The sequence below is a fragment of the Hippoglossus hippoglossus genome, chromosome 1 (genome assembly GCF_009819705.1).
Source record: "Hippoglossus hippoglossus isolate fHipHip1 chromosome 1, fHipHip1.pri, whole genome shotgun sequence".
NCBI lineage: Eukaryota > Metazoa > Chordata > Actinopteri > Pleuronectiformes > Pleuronectidae > Hippoglossus > Hippoglossus hippoglossus.
Genome location: NC_047151.1, coordinates 18,599,433 through 18,622,419, shown reverse-complemented (window position 1 = coordinate 18,622,419; position 22,987 = coordinate 18,599,433). Strand labels below are relative to the sequence as shown.

General features: G+C 39.4%; 1 protein-coding gene across 1 annotated transcript; it reads left to right on the top strand.

The window, feature by feature from the left end:
• The first annotated feature begins 1,163 nt into the window (after positions 1-1,163).
• On the top strand, positions 1,164-21,709 carry suclg1 (succinate-CoA ligase GDP/ADP-forming subunit alph). Its single transcript, XM_034583500.1, has 9 exons — positions 1,164-1,289; positions 3,628-3,728; positions 6,378-6,494; positions 6,696-6,908; positions 7,391-7,448; positions 7,963-8,046; positions 11,600-11,751; positions 16,262-16,450; positions 21,298-21,709. The coding sequence occupies exons 1-9, from the start codon at positions 1,256-1,258 to the stop codon at positions 21,322-21,324; spliced, it is 975 nt and encodes a 324-aa protein (XP_034439391.1). The 5' UTR covers positions 1,164-1,255; the 3' UTR covers positions 21,325-21,709.
• Positions 21,710-22,987: the final 1,278 nt, after the last annotated feature.

The following is a 22,987-nucleotide window of genomic DNA, read 5'->3' as shown; positions in this document are numbered from 1 at the left end:
TTAATAATTTATAACAATATATTTATAATTTTTATTTATTTATACTAATTTATCATTTTTAGAAAATCAAACAATTCTAAAGTACGGTAAACACAAAGGTCCAAAGACAATGGGTGTTAATGAAATAAATAAGTATGTATTGAATGTTTTATTTGAGTTTACTGACAAACTGAGATATATACTTTATGTATTACCATAGATATTATCTTGTTTACATTATAATGCGTAAACTACAGCCAACAACCTCTCTGCAATCATTTGATAACTGCTACATATTCACAGTTATGGGTTTGGTTAATTTAGTTTTTCAGTTGATATAATTTTTTGTATCAATTGGACGAAGAACCATTCAATTTGCTGGAACGAATTTCTTCATGCTCAAACTGCCACAAACTCTCTGTGCCATGATATAGTATATCAATACTGTGATACACTGTAACATTACAGATGGACTTCATCTACATAATTACACATTCATATCTAGGATAAAAACCAGATGGACTGGATGGAGTCAAGTTTGTATGTTTTTTTTTATGGTTTAAATACTTATTACCAAAATGCAGTGTGGAGAAAAAAAAGTTAAGTTTTACTCACACAATGTGATGTGTTCTAAACACTAGTAGCTGAATCTACTTAAAACTTATATTAAGTGAAGTAAAAAGTTGGCTGTAAAACGTCCTTATGGTGGAAGAACAAACTCACTAAATATTAGGGAACGGTCCAGTAGCTCAACCTGACATATTTACAGTAATATTAGTATAATATGAATGATAATATGAAAGTGACAGTATACATTTCACACAGGAAACACTTGTAAGGTAATTTGTCAAAGGAATTTGTCCTATGATTGTTGTTGTTTTTTCATTTAATATTTTATGCCTGATTGTCAAATGTCGGTTTATCCAAAGGTGTTCAATGTGACGTCCGCAGAAATGATTCTTGTGAGTGTTGCGCCCTCTAGTGCTGACAAAGGTTTCTTTCAGGCACACGCTGGAGAACTTCACTTCCCAGAAATGATTGCGAATTTAGGCAGCTCACTTTATCGCCTGGAGGAATGTCACTGCCTGTATTTGTTTCATGTACTAAATTCACAGCTCCCCCTCCCAAAAAAGAAAATTGAGAATAAAAACGAACCTCTTGGAGTTCCTTGTAAAAAAAGACATATTTTAAAGCAGATTCCACGAGGATATCTGTGGACAGCTAAATTCCAGAGGTCGGGTCCTCATCCTCCGGTGTCATTGGTGAATGACCGAAGATGTCTCACAGCAGGTTGTTTGCCAGGCTGCTCTGTAAGTATATCAAACTAATCACTGTGTTAACCACTGGAAGTGTCTGTCTGTGTTGTTTCTGCTACACGAGCTCATTCGTTGTCTCTGTGTTGAACACTAGCTGAGCTACACGGGCTCACATAGAGCTGCACCGGCTAGCAAAGCCCCCTCAGGTTGGCTGTCACCCAGCTAGTTAGCTACATTAGCCTTCCCACTGGACTACACTGAAAGCCAAGCTAACTAGCTAGCCTTTTTCGCTAACGACCAAATGTGACCTAAGTGTGCCCTGCAGTCAGCTTTACACTCAGGCCAAGTGTCTGTCTTTGACCTTGCTTGTCCTCTCAACTACATACATCATGTCCATCCACTGTGCTGTTGTTCTGTCAGTGAAACCTGAGCTCAGTTGTCCTCCAGCACTGATTGTTGTCTCCAGGCTTCTCACAGCTCCACAGATCTGACAACTCTAATTTTAGACGGTGCTTCGACAAGGGCACAGTTGGTGTGATTTGTTTTTAAATCAAGAGATGCGAACATGTGGTCCGAGACTCGGTCAGATTGTCCTGACAATGAGCTGAAGTGGGGAACTGGACTTTGCACTGTGTCATTGATAAATCGTCTCAGACTGAGGCACTGACAGCAGAGCAAAGTTCAGCCAGACAGGGGGAGACTGCTGGTTTGCGAGTCAGGCACTTCTGTCAGATAGTGCCCAGGTAAAATCACAATACGTCTCTGCATAAAGATGAATCTGTGGAAACAAGTTACTTAGATTTGAGATCATACATGAACACTCACCAGACTCTTTATTTTATACAAAGTACTTGTTGGTGATTTAAGTTGCATGTGGTTTTCTTTCAGAGGTGAGCCTACTCACATATGCTGAAGGACACAGCTATTTGAATTAATTGTATTTGTCGTCTTAAGGTTTCAAGACATGTGCAACAGAATAGTCAACTCAACAATAGCTGATGATGGGGTTGTTGCACCCAGTGTCCCCTTTGTTTTATTACATTCCTGCAATATCATCTGTTTTTGATGCAAAGTCTTGTTTTACAAGCCTAAGGCTGAAGCTAATCATTTTTCAATTACTGGTACATTTTTGTTATTGATTCAATTTAAGAATACGTGTTCACAAGGCTCTGGGTGAGATTTGAATAGCTAGTCAATGTTTGGCCTTTATGTAATCTATTACCTAAACCATTAATTGTTTATATTAGTGTTCTAATCTAATTATCTGTCAACTGATGTGTGGAGCAATTTTAGAATTAGCAACTATAACAAATTATGTTTAGTGAAGCCTTATATTGTGGATTTGCTTTTAACAATGTGTTAGATTAAGGGAAACAAATACTTTTAGCCATTTATACCAGTTTTGGCCCCAGCATGTCACAGTCTGTCTTGTCAGATATTGTAATTGGTGCAGCATGTTCCTTGTTTTACATTTACTGCAGGGCTGCTATACAACTCTTTGTGTGTGTTTCATTTGTTTCCCAGTAGATGCAACACTCTCTATACAGTAGAGCCTCTTCATTTGCACTTTGACCTAAATTTGTCTTGTTGTTTTCTGAGCCTGGGCCTGTGGGACATGAAAATCTGTCTGCAACTGATTAAAAGAGTTTATAAAAGATGTGACAATGAACTGAACCCCACAGTAAATATACAGACCTGAGAATCAAAACAGTGAGATAAGAAAATTAGGATTATAACACATAGTCATTTTATGTAATGTCAGTATAATAAAAATAAACCCTGTTTACCGCTGTAAACAATGTTTAACTGCTCCATTATGAAGCAGCATTGTTCCGCTTCCAAACATGTTTTAAATGCATGTAGTTACCCGGCAAGTTTCAGATAACAAATTTCACAAAAAGCTTGAGGAGACCGTTGCAGTTAATTATAGCAAAGTACTTCAGCAGTAACGTGACACCTTAACAGTTCCACAGCAGAAGCAACCATCTCTAATTAGAAATTATGCAAAACAAGAAAAACACAAAATGTGGTCACAGGTGCAGTAAAGTCTAAAGAAAACCTGCTGCTTAGCAACAATAAATGACATTGGAGCAGGAAAGACACTGTTGCCAAAACACACCAAGTATTGAGTCCAAAGGATAATTTTTAGTAAGAGAATTGAGAAGACTGCTGTTATTCTTTTAAAGCTTATACTATTTATTGTGAAAATAGAAAATGTAGAAAATTGACAAATTGCATTTTGACTTCTTTTTATTTTAGTCTTCAAATCATTTTCACAATATTTTTTTTATCTTCATGTGAATTTTCTGACCTTGATTAGTCTTTGCCAAGTTTGGTATGAGGATTTGATTGTATAATGTTTTGATGATTTATGTTGACATCTGCCCATCAGTGCAGCAGAGTGGAGTCAGGCACTGTTATACGGGAACAAGACAGAACCTCTACATCACCAAGGACACAAAGGTCATCTGCCAAGGATTCACAGGGAAACAGGTTTGTAACGACAACTTCATCATTATCATCACTTTTTTTTTATGATTGCTTCACATTGGATTTGATTAAGGTCATTGTGAAATCTCAGAAAAACACACAATTCCTCTTTTTGTGTTCCTGCATGACTAAGGTCACAAAAGAAGAGAGATTTTTACAAGGTCATTATTTTCACTACGTTTTTACTCAAAGAAAGATGTTAGTTCAAGACCCAAATATTTCTCAGAGCACTTTAAAATATGTTCAACACACAGCACTCTCCACTCTTAAACAATCAGGTCAGATGAGGAAAACCTACTCCTCTGTTTCCTCAAGAAGAGCAACAAAAAGTACCAGAGGAAGTTTCATTTCCATGCATAACACTTGTGAAGGACTCTTTCACAAGTGAAACAAAGTCCTCCAGGACTTTTTTGTCCCTCCTCTCAGGGACAACAGTAATGAGAGTATATACAGTAAACTGAGTAGACACAGAAGGGTCACAATAGAGAGCACAGAGTTAAACATAAATACATTTTAAGATGTTAAGAATCAAATAAGTGTAGAGTATAATTTAAGTAGTTTCATTCAAAGGGTAAAAGTTTAAGAGCTTCTTTTTATTTGTGGTATTTTTACCTCTACCAAAAGGGTTATGTTTTTACCCATTTGTTTGTTTGGTGGTGTATATACATGCATCAGGCATATTTAAGGCAATGAATTGCAGTGTTTCCCATTAATCTTCTAGACTGTGGTGGCTCTTCATGTTTTAATTTGTCCTGCAACAGTTTCCAACATGTTTTTAATCACCTCATAATAGCATAAGAAATCTCAAACTTGGTGAGAGCAGCGCTATTTGCCACATGCTCTCGCTATTGTCCGTAGCATTTGTACCGTCCACGCAGGCAGTGAGTCAGACCTCAAAGTTTCAGCTGCAGTTGTGGCATCAGTGCAATTCTTTTGCTCACTCAAGGACTTCTCTTTCACTCTTTAGTCTGTGTACCTATCACTCGGAATCTGTTGCACGTCAGAGTCACCGTTGTGCGCGTGCAATCGCATCTCCGTTACCGCCACAGAGTGAGTTATTCTATGGGAAAAGCTGAAGTGTGTGCAATTTGCAGCACCTTGATTGAATTCAAGGGGACGATCAGGCCTTGGCAGAGATATGCGCTCTACTGAGTGCCGTTCCAGTTGATGATGATACTTGTGATCTCAATAAATGCTTTAAGCCTGTCATTGGATCAGTTGATAGTGTTGTACTTTGTTGTAGTTCACAGTTTTGAGAGTTGTTTGATTTAATGGCCTGTGAATCAGGTTTGTTCTTGTTTTTGGGTGGGGAAAAAGGAACTTTTCAGTTTTACTTTCATTTTCATTCATTTTTAAATTTCATTTTTCCCCCTTGACATCCGTTACTCATTGTTTCAGCCAATAACATCTTTGCGTAACGGATTGTTGATCCGTCCAGTCATTTTTCAAGAGCATGAAGAGGCTCAGGTAAATCAGTTTGAACGGTGTCCAGTCAAGGAGAATAATAAAAAAAAACTCTTGGCAAGCGTGTTCAACAAGCCAGAAACATGGACTTTGCAGATTTATATCCTTACCCCCCCTGTCCTTGTTCACAGTCCATTTTTCATCTTCCACTTTCTCTTCAACATAATAAAAGATTGTTAAATATAGTTCCAGTGAACACTCCGGGTAATTAGAAACGGATGAGAAATGAAGAAAGTGCTATTCAGTGCACATTGTCGTGTCTTGCTGGCTTGATAAGCAAGCCATTTTTCAAATTTATTGTCCCAACATTTGCGATAATAACGACTGGCAAAAACAGCAAAGTTAGCACGGGGAAGGAGTCTATTATGTTGGGATTGGGGGGGGGGGGGGGGTTCTTATTCATGGCTTCTTATTCCTCTTAATAGGCCAGTTAGGATTTTTACATTAGGATCATTTAATTGCACTTGTAGTTATGACCCTTTGCTACTTAATCTACATTGTTTCAGCCTCTATAACATAATAATTAACTGACGACAGAGTGACGGGATCTGAGCAGCTGAAAATCACTTAGCAGCTGAGATTCACTCGCATGATTTTATCTCCTAAATATATTATACTTCTTTCATTGTTATTGCTGCTTCATTTTATTATTATTTTTATTTCAAATGGGCCCTGATGGGGATTTGTACAAAGTTCCCAAACAAATAGGCTCTCTTTACTCATTTTCTTTGTATTAACATCACATGAAGCTACTTTGTGACGGACTGAAATGCTCTAACTGTGGCCGCCACGCCAGGTTCCCTCTTGCGTGGAAAACACAACGTCTTTCTTGGGAGATGATTTACCGTCACAGTTGGAGAATATCCAAAGCCGCTCGTGATTTGTTTTTCAAATGTTCTGCGAGGAGCTTAAACTAAGCCTTACATCATTATCCGTCAAGAACATTTTGATTCCTCCTCATTGACTATATTTACCCGCAGTTACATCCCTGGAAGAACCCCGCTATCACTTCTGTATCCGTCCCTTTTACTCGGGAGCACAGGTGATTAATCCTGGGTGGCAGCATATTTCCTCCTTCTTCTCTGTCTGTAATGATATTTCAAGGTTGACGCTGCAGAAGTGGCTGTACCCCACTTCATTACACACTCGTACCCACACTGTCTCCTCTTGCCTCCTCTTTCCTTGTAGGGAACGTTTCACAGTCAGCAGTCTCTTGATTATGGCTCCCAGTTAGTCGGAGGTGTCTCCCCTGGTAAGGGTGGTAAGACCCACCTCGGCCTGCCCGTCTTCAACTCAGTCAAGGAGGTATGTATGTGTGGGTGTCTTCAAATCTGCTGTAAGTGTAATTAGACAAGATGGTTTGGAGCAGATACATTTGCAGCAATATCTTTTAAAGGCCAGTGGGGCTTTTCAGATATTTTAAAGAAACATTAGGTGGCACTGTTTCATAACTTTAGAATTTCAATTTTTGAATACACTGCCTATAACTTATATTCCTCGCTTCAGGCAAAAGAGGGCACAGGGGCACATGCTTCTGTGATTTATGTACCTCCTCCATTCGCGGCAGCTGCCATTATGGAGGCCATTGATGCAGAGATCCCCCTCGTGGTTTGCATCACTGAGGGCATCCCCCAGCAGGACATGGTGAGGGTCAAACATAAGCTGCTGCGCCAGGGCGCCACTCGTCTCATCGGCCCCAACTGTCCAGGAGTCATCAACGTAAGCACTCACACTCACTCACACTGGGGCACATCCTTTCTTTTTCTGCAGTTTTCTGTTGTTGTTGTGAGAGAGAGCTGGAAGCACAAGCTCTCTCTCAAGGGTGCAGGAGTAATTCAGATCGACTGCATTACTATTCTACACAGACAAAGTGAAACCTTAAAGGAGCCCGGTTTTCATCCTCTTGTTTTTGTTTGTTTGTTTCTGTGCTGGCGGTAGCATTATTAATGTCAGTTACTGGGTTTGACTCACACAATATCTGGATTTTGAGATAAAACAAAATTTGCATCTGGACAAAGAACAGTTAAGAAAGTGGGCAAAATAATAAATTGCTCTTTTTCAAAGAGAAATATTAAGAAAAAAGTTGAACTGGAGATTGAGTTTAAAGTTGGGGGCAGATATAGTGAAGCTAAATAAATACAATCGTATGAACAGTTAATGGTCTTAACTTTAATTCAAATTCAATATTATGTTTTTGGCAGCCTGGAGAATGTAAGATCGGGATCATGCCGGGTCACATCCACAAGAAAGGAAGAATTGGTGAGTTTCATAATTTGTCTGTGAAAATACACTTTATCTTCTTGAATCTTTTAGTCATTTAATTTATACATGAAAATATAAGGCGCCATGAATGCTAAAGATTATTTAAGAATGTTTGCTGATCGACGGCTCACAGGTTCCTTAAATATTGACGAAGGCTTCTCCAACAAAAAAGTGTGATAGAAAAGAAAAACTTTATTCCTTAATATCTTTCTTGTCTTCTTTTGTTGCTGACAGCTTGATAAGCAGAGTGTGTGCTGCTGCTGGCCAATGAACCTTTACAGGAAGTCCGTTTTTATAATGAACCGACTATCATTCATTCAAAGCATCGGCAGAACAGCTGTTAGAGAAGATAGTGGTCTTTTTTTTTATACTTTCTCTAATGTTGACAAGGTTTCATTGAAAGTTGGACCAAAAAACCAGATGGATTTTCTGTCATATCAGTATTTTATTTATATTATGTTTTACCAAAGAATTATAACATCACAAAATGTTTTCTTAATCTGCCTTTCAGGCATCGTGTCTCGATCGGGCACCCTGACGTACGAAGCTGTACATCAAACTACACAAGTCGGTCTGGGACAGTCTCTCTGCATTGGTAAGCTTGCAATGATATGTGGCAAATTGATTTTAAACTTAGCACACAGTAACACAGATTGTTACCTAGAGGCTGACTGAGATAATTTGGGGGACGAAACTGATGTAGCGGCTGACACATATATTTTTTAAAATGGCAATGATTCCTATAATGTCGTTATCAAATCCTTATAACAAAGGATATTATAAAATATTATTCAAACAAGAACCAATTAGCTTTGAATAAAGCAAGCTTTGTTTGCTTGTTTGGAGAAGATTGAGGAATGTTTCACAGAAAATATTATTTAAAAATAAATGAAGTGCTGCGTTTGACTTGCTGACCAGATTGTCCTTTGATACCAGACACTCAACATCACATACTGGCATTTGACTTGAACCTTGTAGTGAATGTTAATAAGACATAAGGCCTGAATCACAAGACATAAGAAAGTTGGTACCAAAGATATGGGTGTTTTTAATATTTACTCAGAGACATAAGCTTGTGAAAGTTTTACAGGATTTACTGGTATTAGGAAAGTGATTCACCTTTTAAATAACACTCTTTTCAACACAGACATTAAAAGTCCACTTACCAACTTTGTGATCACTGCTTAGAATGTCCTCCTCAGATCTGAGCATTGAAGTTGGTGTTTTCTTTGAAAGGCTTTTACTCAGATTGAACGGATGCAAAGAATGACGCAGGTGTAAGTTGAAACGTCGTCTGTCTTTTCAAAACGTCTTTGACCTCAGAATCTTGGGGAAAATGGGCATAGACAGGAAATGTCTTGTTTCTGAACAAACCAGACGAGATAAACCTGCGATTCTACATCACTTATCTGACACTTAAAATTCTGAACTGAATGCTCTTGTTACCATTGAAGTATTCTGTGAATCTTCTTATGAAATACCCGCCTGTAGTTTTCCACTTAATGTTTTGTTTGTAGTTGATCATGACTTTCATGAAGCAGCTTATTTAGATACTGCAAACAGTACCATGCTATTATGACACATTGGGGAATTGAGCTTTTTTAAAGTGTTTTATAAGCTGATAGATAGTTACCAGGTGTCACTGTTTAAATTCCAGTAATACATTTCCACAATCCCTAAGTACAAACTGTATGTGGAACTTCCCATTCCTTCCATGTACTGATTTCTACTGTGGATCAACAACACATACAGCTTCACAGCACAGCCTAAAGCTGGGACTTTCTATGGAACAGCCTGTTTCTGTCTAAAAACAAATTTAACTAACTTAACATATTTATTCATCAATTTTGTACTCCCCGTTATTGTCATGCTCACTGAAATGATCATCTGAGAGTAGGTCCCATCTTTGTTTTATGAATGCAACCATACAGGATCAGTCTATATGTTTAAATTGTATCAGAACATTTGGGCACACTCTGTACCTGAACCTAACTCTGTTATTTCTTTGCAACACTGCAGATATAAGATTAACTTTTTTACAAGAAAACCTGCCACACGAAAAGGGCTGGTTGGACACTGGAATTAACTGAAGAACAACTTGGCTTTGGCATTATTATTATTCCTACATTTTAATTATGCCCTTTAACCAGACTTCATGCAGCCAGTGCCACAACCAAATTAAATATTGTAGAGTTCATTAAGGGGTTTATTGGCGCTTCTGCTCGCAACTTCTTAAGTCTGAGTGCGACCTAGAGGCTACAGCAAATTACATTTGTTACAATATTTAATATCACTGTCATCTTTGTTGCTAGTAATGTGGTTCTCTTTGATTATTATTCATGCAATTCGTTTTTTCTTCGTATTGCCAGGTTTTTTTAATGTATGAATATAAATTTAGGTGACATCTTGTCTTTGAAGATTTGTCTTGTGGAGGTTTGCCCAACCTTTTATAGATCCTGGAATCATTTTCCATGGAAATTATTTTTTTAAAGAAAAAAACAATTATTGGTCTCTTGTGATTTGAAAAAGCTTCGACAGTCATGTTCCCTGGTTATGAAAGGAGCAGGCCCATTAAAGTGCCATGTGGAGATAAAGGCGGTTTGGGACAGTTAACAAACTTCTGAAGTGACTTTGAAGTCAAATTGAATAATGGGGTTCCTTTGTCCTTTGTAACTTTATTTAAAAAATGTTTCTCATCTACAGTGACTTCAGAAAGTGGTCAAACTGGTGGTCACTTTTCCCTTGTTTTAAAGATTAACATTTTGGTTTTGACAATAAATTACATAACCAATTGTATGTGAAACCAACATAATTATCACATGGCTCTGTATTTCCCTTCACCTCGGTGGATCTTCCTTACAGCCCACAACTTTCCTGTCCTGGTGTCCTTTCCATCTTATAGTCATTTTCCAGATACGGCTGTTATACTGCAAAAAAAGCCCCAGTTGCTCAGCAACAAACTGCAGACGGGCACAGTTAGAGACTGTCTGGTGAACATAGTGGAGATGCATTTGCCTCAGAAGTTTGTTAAGACCAAACCAGAGGTAAAGGACAGTAAATATCAGACTTGAAGTTGTCAGGACACCAGAAACGTGACTTAAAATAAATCTGGATCAGCTTCAAGACATGCGACAGAAGCAAAACTGAAATAAATAAAAAAAAAAATATATATCTCTGGATGAAAATGATTTGTCACATGAAAGATGTCAGAGAAAATGTCAACTTGGAAAGGCAACAAGATTCAAGAGTTTTTTACTGTCTGATGCTGGTGTCGGTGCTGTAAAGAAAAACACCTGATTTCCACAGTGGAAGTTCAAGGTTACGTCCTGCCTCCTGCACGCTCTTCCATGATGCCAACCCTTACTTGGACAGTCTGGAGATTTTCCTGTTGTTGTGAATGACACAGATTCTCCTACTGCATGTTTCATATGCGAAAGGCAAACTCCAGAATATTTCAGGACCCAATTGTCCTGAGTTTATCTCCGAAAACGACTCTAATGTTGCTCCATGTCTGCTTAATGTGTAAATACGCAACTGTTTACTAAAGCTGGTTTCTGCAGGGGATAAAAACAGCAATTGCACATTTAAAATAGATTAATTTAACTTTTAACTTTTGGGGGGAAAAACATTAACAGCGATGAAAAATGAAAACACATTCAAGTTTAAAGTTTTGGGGAAAAGCTGTTCTCAGGAGTTATTGATTATTAAGAGTTTAACTCTCAGAGGGTGAGATAATCCTTCTTACCAGAGCCGGGAATGTGTGGTATGGTTTGATTGACAGTGGCCTGGGAACGTAAGCAAGCAACACGTTTTTTGGATTTTTGTTGTTTAACTGAGTTAAAATCTATATAATAATAGATCAACTGGTAACTGCTTGTGCTGGTGATGTGGACATTTTGAAAGAAAGGCTTGAATTACTCAGTACAAGGGAATAAAAGGTGAGATGTGAAATTCACTAACATCCCGACACCAGTGAACCACTGAACAACCTCACTGCTGATTTTCAGACCATATCAACATAAATTTGAGTTCCAGCTGCTGATTTTCCTTCTCTCAGGCTCTGCAGCCAAGTCATGCTCAAATATGCACAGGAATTACCCTCCAAGAGACTTGACTCTACTACACGTGTTTGCTTTGTTTCCTGCAAGGTATTGGCGGCGATCCATTCAATGGTACAAACTTCATAGACTGTCTGGAGGTGTTCCTGCAGGATCCCAAGACGGAGGGCATCATCGTCATCGGAGAAATCGGAGGCGATGCAGAGGAGAATGCAGCAGAATACCTCAAACAGCACAACTCTGTAAGGAAATAACACACAGGACACCTGTTGGTTCACTTTGCTCTCCTCCTAATATTCTCTGCCCCAGCACGTCACCTCTGCAGATATATCGATTCGTATAAAACATTTATCCTTTCCTGAATTAGCTCGTAGTCATGCCCTTTCAAATCCATCAGATGTAGTGAACGCTGGAAACCATCGCAGTGCGGGAACAAAGTAGAAGTGTGAAAGTGCCCTTTCTTTTTGATCACAGCCTCAGCTGCCCGTCTCAGTTTTCAGTGTCCGTGTGATTTGTGTGATAAAGATAAATAGTGACAGATGGCGTGTGCGCCTGAGTCACGGGGCGTTTTCTGGAAATCTGCAGTGCTGATGAGCAGTGAACCTTTTGTGATGCATGCGATAAAGAGCAGTATGGTGATGAGTGACTTGTGAAGCCAAGTAGCTGAGAACTTGTAACTGGCCTGTACTTGGCACTTAACTCCCTGCGGACGACTTTTTAATCTGTTAATTTTTCAGTGTGCACGCGTTTGTTTCTGTGAATACGCGCACGCTTGTAGTTCTCTGGAGCTGAGAAATGGATTTGATTTGCCCTCGGCTGCTTTAATGCATGCAAATCTCCTGCTGGCGTCTTAGGAGAATAACTTCTCTCACTCCACAAATAAAGTACACACACCACCCCGCACCCCACCCGCCCGAGCACCCAGAGTTTTGACAGCGAGGGACGGCTCAATTGAAACGCGTGCATGAAAAAGCTCAGCAGAGCATGCGAGTAAGCTGCGGATCTTCTGTTGAAAGTCAACTGTGTAGAACATTGTCCATTAAACAGCGTATTTGGACCTTTTTTCTTAATAGTCAAAGCTCAAAAGCAGTCTGGAGACGTTGTTTTACTTCGGAGGAAACTTAACTTTTCCTGATTTGAATACATTTGAATTCAAGTCAGCAGCACACTCACCTAGGGCAGCTCCCATGTATTCCTGTTTTTATTATGTGAAGCACAGTGTTGCAGGAAATGAGCAGCAGGTGAACTCAGCCAAATCTCCCAATATAAGTATATTTTACAAAATAGTGAAGATCTCAACTTCATGATAGATTCTTTGTTCTCTCACGATCAAGAAGATTGAATGAATTCATGAGCTTCTTTGTTTTTGATAAACCTTTCTATGTTACTTGTGGTGTGAATTTCGAGCCTGAGCTGAAAAACTCATTTACAAGTCACTTTGCTCTGGGTTTTAATGATAACAAATTTTCAAGTAGACTATGAATTCTGGTAAGAATGATCACATTATTCCAAATGAGTAATCTCTCATGTCACTGGGTCTTCAAAGCTCCTGAAAACTGTTTTCTAAATAGTTTCTGAATTTCTCTTTAACCTTCAACAGCTGGAATAGTTAAGTTTTTTAATCAATAAGTCAATCAGTCAATTATTTTGATAAACTGAACATCTTTGTTTGAAAAAAATCATTTTATAGACAAAATTATTAATCCGACAAACATTTGGCAGATTAGAGGATCAATATAATTCTTAGTATCAAATTTAAAGTTCTGGGGAAAAGCCATTCCTGTGAGTTATCAAGAGCTTAACTCTCAAAAAGTGACCTCATCAGGACATCGCATGTGTGGTCTGATCAGATTTGATTGACAGTGGCCTGGAAACATAGGCAAGCAAACTGCCAACAAGCTGTTTCTCGACCTCTACATTTCCACCCACACCTCCTAATTGGTTCAATAATTTTAAATTGGTCTGGCGTTTTGTGCACTGAAGGCTAATTGTGGCAGGAAGAGCTGTCTCGATGGTCACATCCATGATGGTCAACATCAACAAAAATGGTGACAAGCACGAGATCGCAGCATCTGGAAAAGTTGTTTTCAAATTGACTTGAAGAAATAACAGTAAAACCAACGCAGTTCTGTCATGTTTATGAAAACAATAAGTAGAATTATCCAAGCAAAGGTGGCCAGGGTGGCTGGCTGGACATAAACCCCGCCTCCTTCATGTTAGGGGATGGGACATGGTCCAAACTAAATATCAAGTTTATCAAGAGTTTTTTTTTTAAAGTAGTTCTTATCACACTGATGTTTGTTCAAGTGTAAATTTTTCTGGTCAGGTTGTTTTTAATTAGTTATTTGTTGCTATAAAAACAGTTTGGTCCAGCATGTCCCTTGGCAACGTCAAAGAAAATTAAAAAGAAAAATCCTGGAACCGCTGCTTTGTCCAGATTGGTGCCAACATTTTATAGATTTTTCTTTCTTAGCTCATCTCCCATCCTTCCACTAAATATTGTAGAAATCAGTTTAGTAGTTTTTACGTAAAATAAATGGACAGGAGTGAAAACATAAATATAAACATAAACAAAATTGGAACATTATAACTTTTAGAAGGAAGAATTTATTGCATTAGCTTCACTGCATTAGTTTTTATTTATCTAATACGCTGCCAACTATATGTCACCATTTTCCAACAGTCACTTAAAAACACGGAAACTAATATCTGGTGAAAAGAGTAAAACATTTCTAACCCCGGCAGAATATTGTTGGACCACATCACTCAGACGTTTGAAGAAAATAGTTGTTATTTTTAAAGACGCTTGACGTTTCACATTAACTTGACAAATTCTGCCACACTGGTCACATTATGTATTGAATGCCCGGTGAAATTAAAGGTCCGGTGTCGTGATTGATTTGTGTCATGCAACATTAAATATATCGAACTCCTGTTTGAGAAAGATGCATTATACCAGAAAGGTGAAGAGATATTGATTTCAGTATCCATCAGTGTTACAGCTGAGTTGCTGCAGACTGTTTATCTACCGACGCCTTAATTCAGTAAAATTCAGGAAAACAAGCCGATATTTCCTACCGGCTCCTGCTGTCAGCTTTTATGATGCATGGCATATTTCAGGACTCAGTCTTCATCAGCGTCTGCGATGCTTGCCAACATCATATGGTCTTAAGAAGTCACCTGTATCAAAGGAGTGCCTATCATTACCACGGCTTCACAGGCTTTCTGAAGTCAGGAATAGGTTTTACACAGAAAGACCAAATAACAATCTGCGTCATGCATAGCAAGTAGGTCGGACTGTTTGGCACCTAAGCAGCCTCGGAGGTTTATAGAATTTTTTGTATTATTTTTTTATTTTTCAGCCTCTTGACTTATAGCCCAGCCCGTCTCCGTTGAGCTTAACTAAACCCCTCGTGACTCTTGTGTAAACAACACTGGAAACTAAAGCTGGTCGTCGTCTGGAGGAAGCCGAAGATTAGAAAAAATCAGAAATCAGTTTGCTCCACATGTGTGCGCACACATGCCAGGTTTTATTCATGTCTACCAGTTTATAGAAGCGTATAATTGTCTCGTATTTTTTAAGCTTGTGAATGTGATTCCTCACATCAGACCAGAGTTGTTTTTAGTGTTTGCAGAACAAAGACCCTCCACCACTCATGTGAGCACACTGAGGGAGACAAACCACCTCATCGGTTCATAATTAAGGGAATACATCTGAAGTGCTTACAGTGGAAAACAAAACGAGGAGTAAAGCGAGCGGCGGTGTGACTCCCCTCCCTGTATGCATTAGTACTTAGTATCCGGGGAGGCAGGGTTTAAGAGTAATTAAACCCCTTTTCGTTGGAGGTAGATTTAAGACTCGATTCCCACAAAGGTGGTTTGTTTATTTAGAAACGTGATTTGACTTCTGAGTCGAGTTTGGCAGTAATTTGTTTGGTGCTGACACTTTTCAGCGCCAAGAACAGATGCTCATAACATATTAAGAGCACTTTAAAGGGATATTCCTTCTCTCGCGTCCCCATTTTCCTTGTTAACTATGCAAGTGTTGATATATCATTAGTGGTGCATTTCTAGCCAAAGTCCTTCACATTTCCCAGGTTGATGTTCGTCCACAGCCTGTGCGTGTGTGTGTTTTTTGTGCGTGCACACAAAGCCATCCTCTACAATTAGATTATTATTTCCTAACTGTGAAATATTAGATGCTGCACTCACACTCTCCGTCCCTCTCGCTGCTAATGTTATTGCAGAAGATGAAACATTAGCTCTCTTCACCTTGGAAATGATCTTAACTGTTGAACGTAACATCCATCAGCGAGCAAGCAGCATAGACAGGCGCTGAGCTAATCAGTGCCTGCATGACTAATTACCATCTCCCCGAATTGAGACGATATGAAATGGCAGCAGCCTGAGTCTCTATCTGGTCATACACCAACCCATGCAATTAAATGGCTTGATTGACCCTTTGTTTTAATAATGCAGGCTGAGACGGAGATGGCTGCTCAGACAAGCCTGTTATCACAGGGGCTCTGTAATGGGAGGACACGGCATGTTTGATTTCTCATGAATGGATAAAAAAACAGGTGCAGAAAATGTATCCTCTCTATTTTTGTACAACCCCCTCCCTTGCTTGTTTTGCTTCATTCCTTCCTCCCTTCTCCTTATCTTGTCGCATCCTCACACTTTGGCTTGAAACTTTTCCCCTCTTCTATTCTCACTCTACTCCTGTTTTTCTTTCTCTTCCTCCACGTCCAGGGTGCTAATGCGAAGCCCGTGGTGTCCTTCATCGCGGGGCTAACCGCTCCTCCTGGCCGCAGGATGGGCCACGCCGGGGCCATCATCGCTGGTGGAAAGGGAGGAGCCAAAGAGAAGATTGCAGCCCTCCAGTCGGCGGGAGTCATAGTCAGCATGTCCCCGGCCCAGCTGGGCAGCTCTATGTTCAAGGTGAGTCCCCGCCAGATTTTTATCACGGGACAAGGGCAGTAATAGTAATTATGGTAATGTGATAATTGTACCGTTTAATGGGGTGTGGAAGAGGACAGGATCACATATTAAAGTTTATGGTATAGTTGTAGTAGATAACCTTTAAAAGACTTACCTAAACATTAATTATAATTAAAAATAAAAGCTTTCTCGATCGAGTTAATAATCCACTGTCAGCTAAAAATAGCCACCTTTTTTCTTCAGCCTTAAATGTAATTAATTATATTTTAGGTGGGCCTCAGGTCTGAATAAGTGTCTAAGTTGTACTGTAATATTTCCTGCTTCCATGATAATTCTGTCATATCTGAATAAAACCTGAACAAAGTCTCACGTAGCGTTCAACTGTGTCGTTGTGAAAGGTCTCTGACAGGGAGATGAATCCAGCGTTTCCTCGTCCGCAAAAGGATTTAAGAGGCTGGAATTATTCATATGTCACACCTGAATTATTCAGCGTATTTAACACTGTCACCATTACAGACGTGCAGAAGCTAACTTCCTCAAAAGTGATATTTGAACTCATTATACAAACATAATCCCAAATATATTGGATTCAGAATTCCCCCTCTCCGTTGTTTTTTTCCACCTCTTTCATCAATCTCGTCTTATCTCTCTTTCTCTGTCTCGCATCTTTTTTCGTGACCCCGGCTTCAGTCTTTTCAGTGTCGCTGCTGTCAAATACAAATGTCTTGAGATAATTAGAAATCAAACTTAATAACCAACAAAAAGTCAAATATTCTCTAATCCGGTGTTTTGCTCAGATTTGTCGAAGTTGATAAATGATAGAAAATGTGTTTAATTGAGCTTTAAAAATAGCTCACAAATAAACAAACACTGTGGTCGTGTTGGTTTTATACAGATTTATAAGTAAGCTAATAAAAGCTGACAACCAGCCCGACTAATGAGGAGGTAATATAATCACTTTGTAATACCACTTTAATAATGTTTGGCTTTTGCCTCCAGAGAACAACATATCTTGCGCTGGTGGTCATTCGTAGAACCATCGTTCATCCCCGAACAGTTACAAATGTGAGGAGGATCACTGGAAACAAGAATGTATTTTATTTTCTGGGATCAGAAAGGTTGAGATTGAACTTTTTACTATCCTGTAAAGACGGGCAGAAAAAGAAGGGGCAGAAATGAATAAGCGCGTGTTGACAGTGGCGGAGTTGGCGTCACTGCTTCTTTATTTCAGTTTATCTCGGGGAAGCATTGTTAACAAGATGTATAAAAAATGAAAGCATGTATTACACCCATTCATCATCTTAAACTTTCATTACCAACTGCCGGCCCGACTGCGCACGATTATAGATTAACACGTGTTTTGTGTGTTTTTTCCCCCGCAAAGTTTAATTCATAATCATTGCCCGTAATGATGAAAAACGTGCTAGCTGGTGGCTCATTTTGCTGCGTATCGTGTTCATACATCCCTGTTAATCTCATTGACCCCTGTAATCAAAGTAATGACACGTAAGAGACATAACGCTTTGGCTGTGGGAAACAATGACGACCCCGGCCGCAGCTGTTCCAGTGGTGAGAGTGAATCTCTGCTGCCGCCGACCTGTAGGAGCCTCGACACGAGTGTTGAGGGGGAAAAATGAATTTTCCAAAACGGGATACATGCGTCATCGAGTTTAATTGGAAGCTTATGAATTATGCATATTGCTGCAGCAGATGTTTTTATGCTAAAAACATGATAAGTTAAGCAAAACGACCTCCTTGTCTAGATTCTGCATTCTGTCGACAGCAAGTTTACTCTCCCAACGTGTGTTGAGGATCAGAAAAGGTACACTGTGTGTTTCCAAGACGTTCCCAGTCAAATTAAATGTGCAATGGCAATAATAACACATTTCCTGCCAGAGTGGTACATCGTGGAAAGAAACAAATACTGCAGAAGAAGCTTCTGTCCTCACAGTTACTCAAGCTCTTGCTGGTACACTGTTCATCATCATAGTAATTACAGATACACCCTGACAGTGCAGTGGTGGTGTAAACAGGATGCACTATGCTGATATCGTCTCTGCTAAAAGGTGGAACATTTTCATTTCAGGCCATTTGACAATTTGCTTAAAGTAGAATATTGCAGAGGAAATTATGTCTTTTTATCTCATATCTTGTTTCGTGCATTTTATCCAATATCAAGTTGTCTAACGCTCATCCAGTAAACTGGTGCATTGGAAAACTGAAACCATGAAATAGAAACTTTGGAATTTGAATCCCTACACACTGTCAGCTCCTAGTTTATTAGAAACATTTTTTCCGTCGTGGTCCTCACTGTGAACTGATGACTTTGTTTTTATCAAAAGGAGTTAAAGTGGCGTAAAATCAGACAATAACCAGTCTGAAGTCTGATTTGAATCCTCCAGTGTTTGTGATTTGACATCCCTTACTGCAGCTCATGGCTTCATTAAAAATATATTGAAGTTTCAACCCTGTCATACACTGACATGTTGAACTTCTGATATGACAGTGAAACTGGGAAAGTTCAGCTACTTTTTCCCCCTTTTTAGCAATTTTTTGCTTATTCATTAAATATTCAAATTGGTTCTAGCAGAAATGTCCTTAACAGTTTAACACACAAAGCTCATGACAGGACTCAACTCAACCACTGCCATAATATTAGTTAACATTTTCAAACTCAGCCTGTCCACTTTGTTAAAAGTTTTCCTTTTCCGATCTCTGAGCCCATCAGCTATTGTCTGGCAATGAATTAGCCTCTGGGGGCAGCAGCCAGTGTTTTGGGGCGTTCCAGTGTAGACAGGAGTCGTCTGGGCCAAGATTTACAGCCTGACTCGTTTGTTTTAGTACAAGAGTCGAATGTTTCTCCACACTTTAGTAGCTGTTTTAGGGTCCAGACGACATTTTGGCTCACCTCTATTTACAATCTGCGTATGAATGAAGATTAATTAAAAAGCTGATTGGTCAATATGTTCTGCTTTTTTTGCTTCCGTTTACCTGCAGGCAACCAAAGCCTGCTCAGACATGGTCAAACTAAAAATGAAAACCAGGTCTCTGGCCCTTAAATCTTGTCCTTCGCCTCCAGATGCATATTCACCCACAGAATCTGTTCACAGAGATGAACTAGTTTGTAACAACTAAACAAGGACAGAGACACCAATACAGAAAACAGACAATAAAAATAACAGAACCCCTAAATACTGCTGGGACGTCTGTGCTCATGTTGGTCCCCGTCACAGAAAGATATGTATTGAGAAAATATGAGCTCTGGGCCTTTAACAATTAAAAAGAATAATAAACACTACGTTGAAACAGAATTAAAAATGCAAGACTCTCAGTGATACGATACAAAGTCATTTTCAGTTCCACTGGTGCATGGACAAGATAGTAGAAAACTTGTTTTTTTTTTCCTGAGAAAGACTTAATTCATATGCAAGGTAGAATAATTATGACCTTTTAGTTGTTTACAAAATATCAGAGACACGTAGTCGCAGCAGCAGACTGTATTATCCTGTCCCGCTCAATATCCATGCACGCACATGTATACAGATGTGTCCAGGAGCTTTAGATCCATTGTTTTAATGAATTCCAAACCCGGCTCCCAGGCCATATTTACGACGCCTGCTCCTCCTCGTATACATCCGTCCCTCGTCGTGTGGAAGCCGTCGTCACTTGTAAACGTCTTCGCTGTTAGTTCACGTCATGTTTTCCTCCGCTCTCCACTTCAGTTTGAATCCAGATGTATTTTCACCCGTCCTATTTGAGTGGCAATCTCTACTTTGCTCATTTCACTCCCCCTCTTCCTCTTGACTTGTCAAGTGTCTGAGTCTCGCACAAAAAGTCTGCAGTATTTTTCTTTTTTTCTTCTTCTCCCCCTCTGGCACAAACAACTCTACTCTTACCTAGGATTCCTGTCTTGTGTCCTTGAGTTACTCTCTTGTCATGCACCAACAAAGAGTGGGTCTGGTTACAACCGCCCCCCCCTCTTTTTTTCATGTCGCTCTTTACATCCCATTACTCTTTCTTTTGTTCTTTTCCTCTCCACTCTCCTCTTTTAATTACTGATCCCTTTGTCACTCCCTCTGCTACCTCACCTCATCTGTGAAGTAAAGATCTGGTGAACCAGTCCACAGCTCTCTGATCCACCCACCTATCCAAATTTCTCCCCGTTCCCTTCATCCTTCCCAGATTATCGAGCTCAGGGAGGCCGAGCTTTGCCTCAGCAGGATTTCACATTTCAGAAACAATAAAACAATTTTCCCCTCAAGGTGGCAGTAGACCTTCAGGTATTCACAAGCCGAGGAGGGACGAGCCAACATGTGCATGAGCACTTGTGGGTTCTGTAAACCTGATAAACGACATTAGCATTAAGTTGCTTTCCCCCTGTGCAATGGGGAATTCTCTGTGAGCGACATATTCTATCATCCTACAGTTTGTGTGATATTTTCCAAATTGAATATGTAAATAGCTACAACCGTTTTAATGGCCAATATAATGCGTTCTCATTTATAGTCACATGGTCGGACCGCGCTGATAACACACAGCGACTGCAGCTTCACATAAATCACATTCTTCCAGATGCTGTCGCCCGGATGAATCGGAGGAAGTGAGCTGTTTTAGTGTTGACAACTGGAACTTACTGACACGTACACGCTACTTCATTTGCACTTACCAGGAAAAACAGGCTCCCCAAAGCTCTTGTCGCCTGATTCCCATCCCCCTCCTCAACAGCTGATCTCACACACAGGATCATAACAGAGCTATGTGAATTCCGCATGAATAAATCATCCAGCTCTCTCACTTCATTTCACGTCGTTTCTTTTCTTCCTCCTCTCTGTTGTCCGTCTCCGTAGGAGTTCGAGAAGAGGAAGATGCTGTAAATTCTGCAGGAAGGCGCTCAACCTTTCATCCCCTGCCCCGAAATTTAGATGAACAGCCTGGTTGTGGACGTGCCCTACACTGTCTGTACACCCTGAATATTACAACTACCAAGCGCACACAGTGTTTATATTGTAATTTCTGCCATGAAGATGTATGTTGCACATAACAAAAGACTAAAAGATAGTGGCTTAATGGTATGATAAAGAACTCATTGTATACAAGTCAAAGCTTTATAGATGTTTTTCTCCTCCTCCACACAATGAAGGGAAGATGCCATGGTAACCTTGGTGATCTGTCGGGTTCTGATATACTCTTGTAAGACATATTCCATCACATCGTTCACTGGCTGTCCACCTGAATAAGAAATATTTCTCATACCCTTTCCTCTGCTGTGTTGTGTCAATACTTCTTTCAGCATTGAAACAGATGCGGTCTCATTAAAGAGTCGATCACGTCTGTCTCCAGGTTTCCAGCTTTTTCAACCAACTCAGGAGGATTAAACCTCCACGAGAACAGACAGGGAGACAAAGGATATCAAATGTTGACTGGTGCTGATGTTTACAAGCTCGCCGGCACAAACTGAGCCTGTTATATAATGTGTGTGGAGAATCAATTACCAGGTGAGGAGCGAAACCGAAGGTGCTTTCAAGCTTTACATCTTAAGGTTACAGTTTTCTGGAAACCTGCTTTTCTCTGCTGTATAGGCTGTAAAATCATCACACACACCTCTGGCTTTGTTTAGACTGTTGGAAGAGCTGAGAGGATTAATGGATGACTGGTCGATCAAGAGATCTGTCGGAAACAAATCAAAATGGTGGATGATTTTATCGGCCGGTCACACCAGCAGTCAAAATAGCCAAAGTTTTATATCATCAAAAGTAGACGGCTAAACAAAAAGTTTTTCGCGGTTCAAAGAGCAAAAATAGTGCAACAACACTTGCACATGAACATAACACACGACATAATGACAAAAGCAAGACTACAAAGGTGTGTGTTGCATATGACTGGTGTGTGTGAAGGTGATGTACACATATAGTAAAAACTATACATGAGCAGTGATCCGCATGTAGTTATACACATATAAAAACTGATCACGTAAGAGATCTCCATCCATCCATTATCTATACCACTTTATCCTGTTTATGAATTCATTATGTAGCATTTAGATTTTCACTGTTCCGCTAACTGCAAATACCCATTTAGAAAAATCAATAGTATATGTATCGAGTTGGTATAATGGTAAAAAAGTAAAGTCCGTACAGATACAGTGTGTATATTTATATAGTCACATGGTATTTTTTAAAGTATAATAGAATGTAATATAAAAGTTATAGACATTCTATTTAAATAATTTCAACTTGCAGATTTGTGCAGTCGAATGCAAGGAAGCCATTTTGTCACAGCTGAATTTTGAGGGAAACCATTAAAATAAAGTTTAAAATGTAGGAAGCTGTTTTAGATAATCAGCTTTGTTGTATCATAGAATTTCATCTAACCTCTTAGAACGTGAGTCTCAGAAGAGGCACGAGTTTGTTACAGTTATAAAACGGTCAACGGCACAAATTTCTCTCTTGAATAAATAAACGTATTCACATTTAGCAAAGTCACCAGCTCTGACCGATTTTAGTCCCGTTCAAAAACATCGTTGTCAATGTAAAGAAC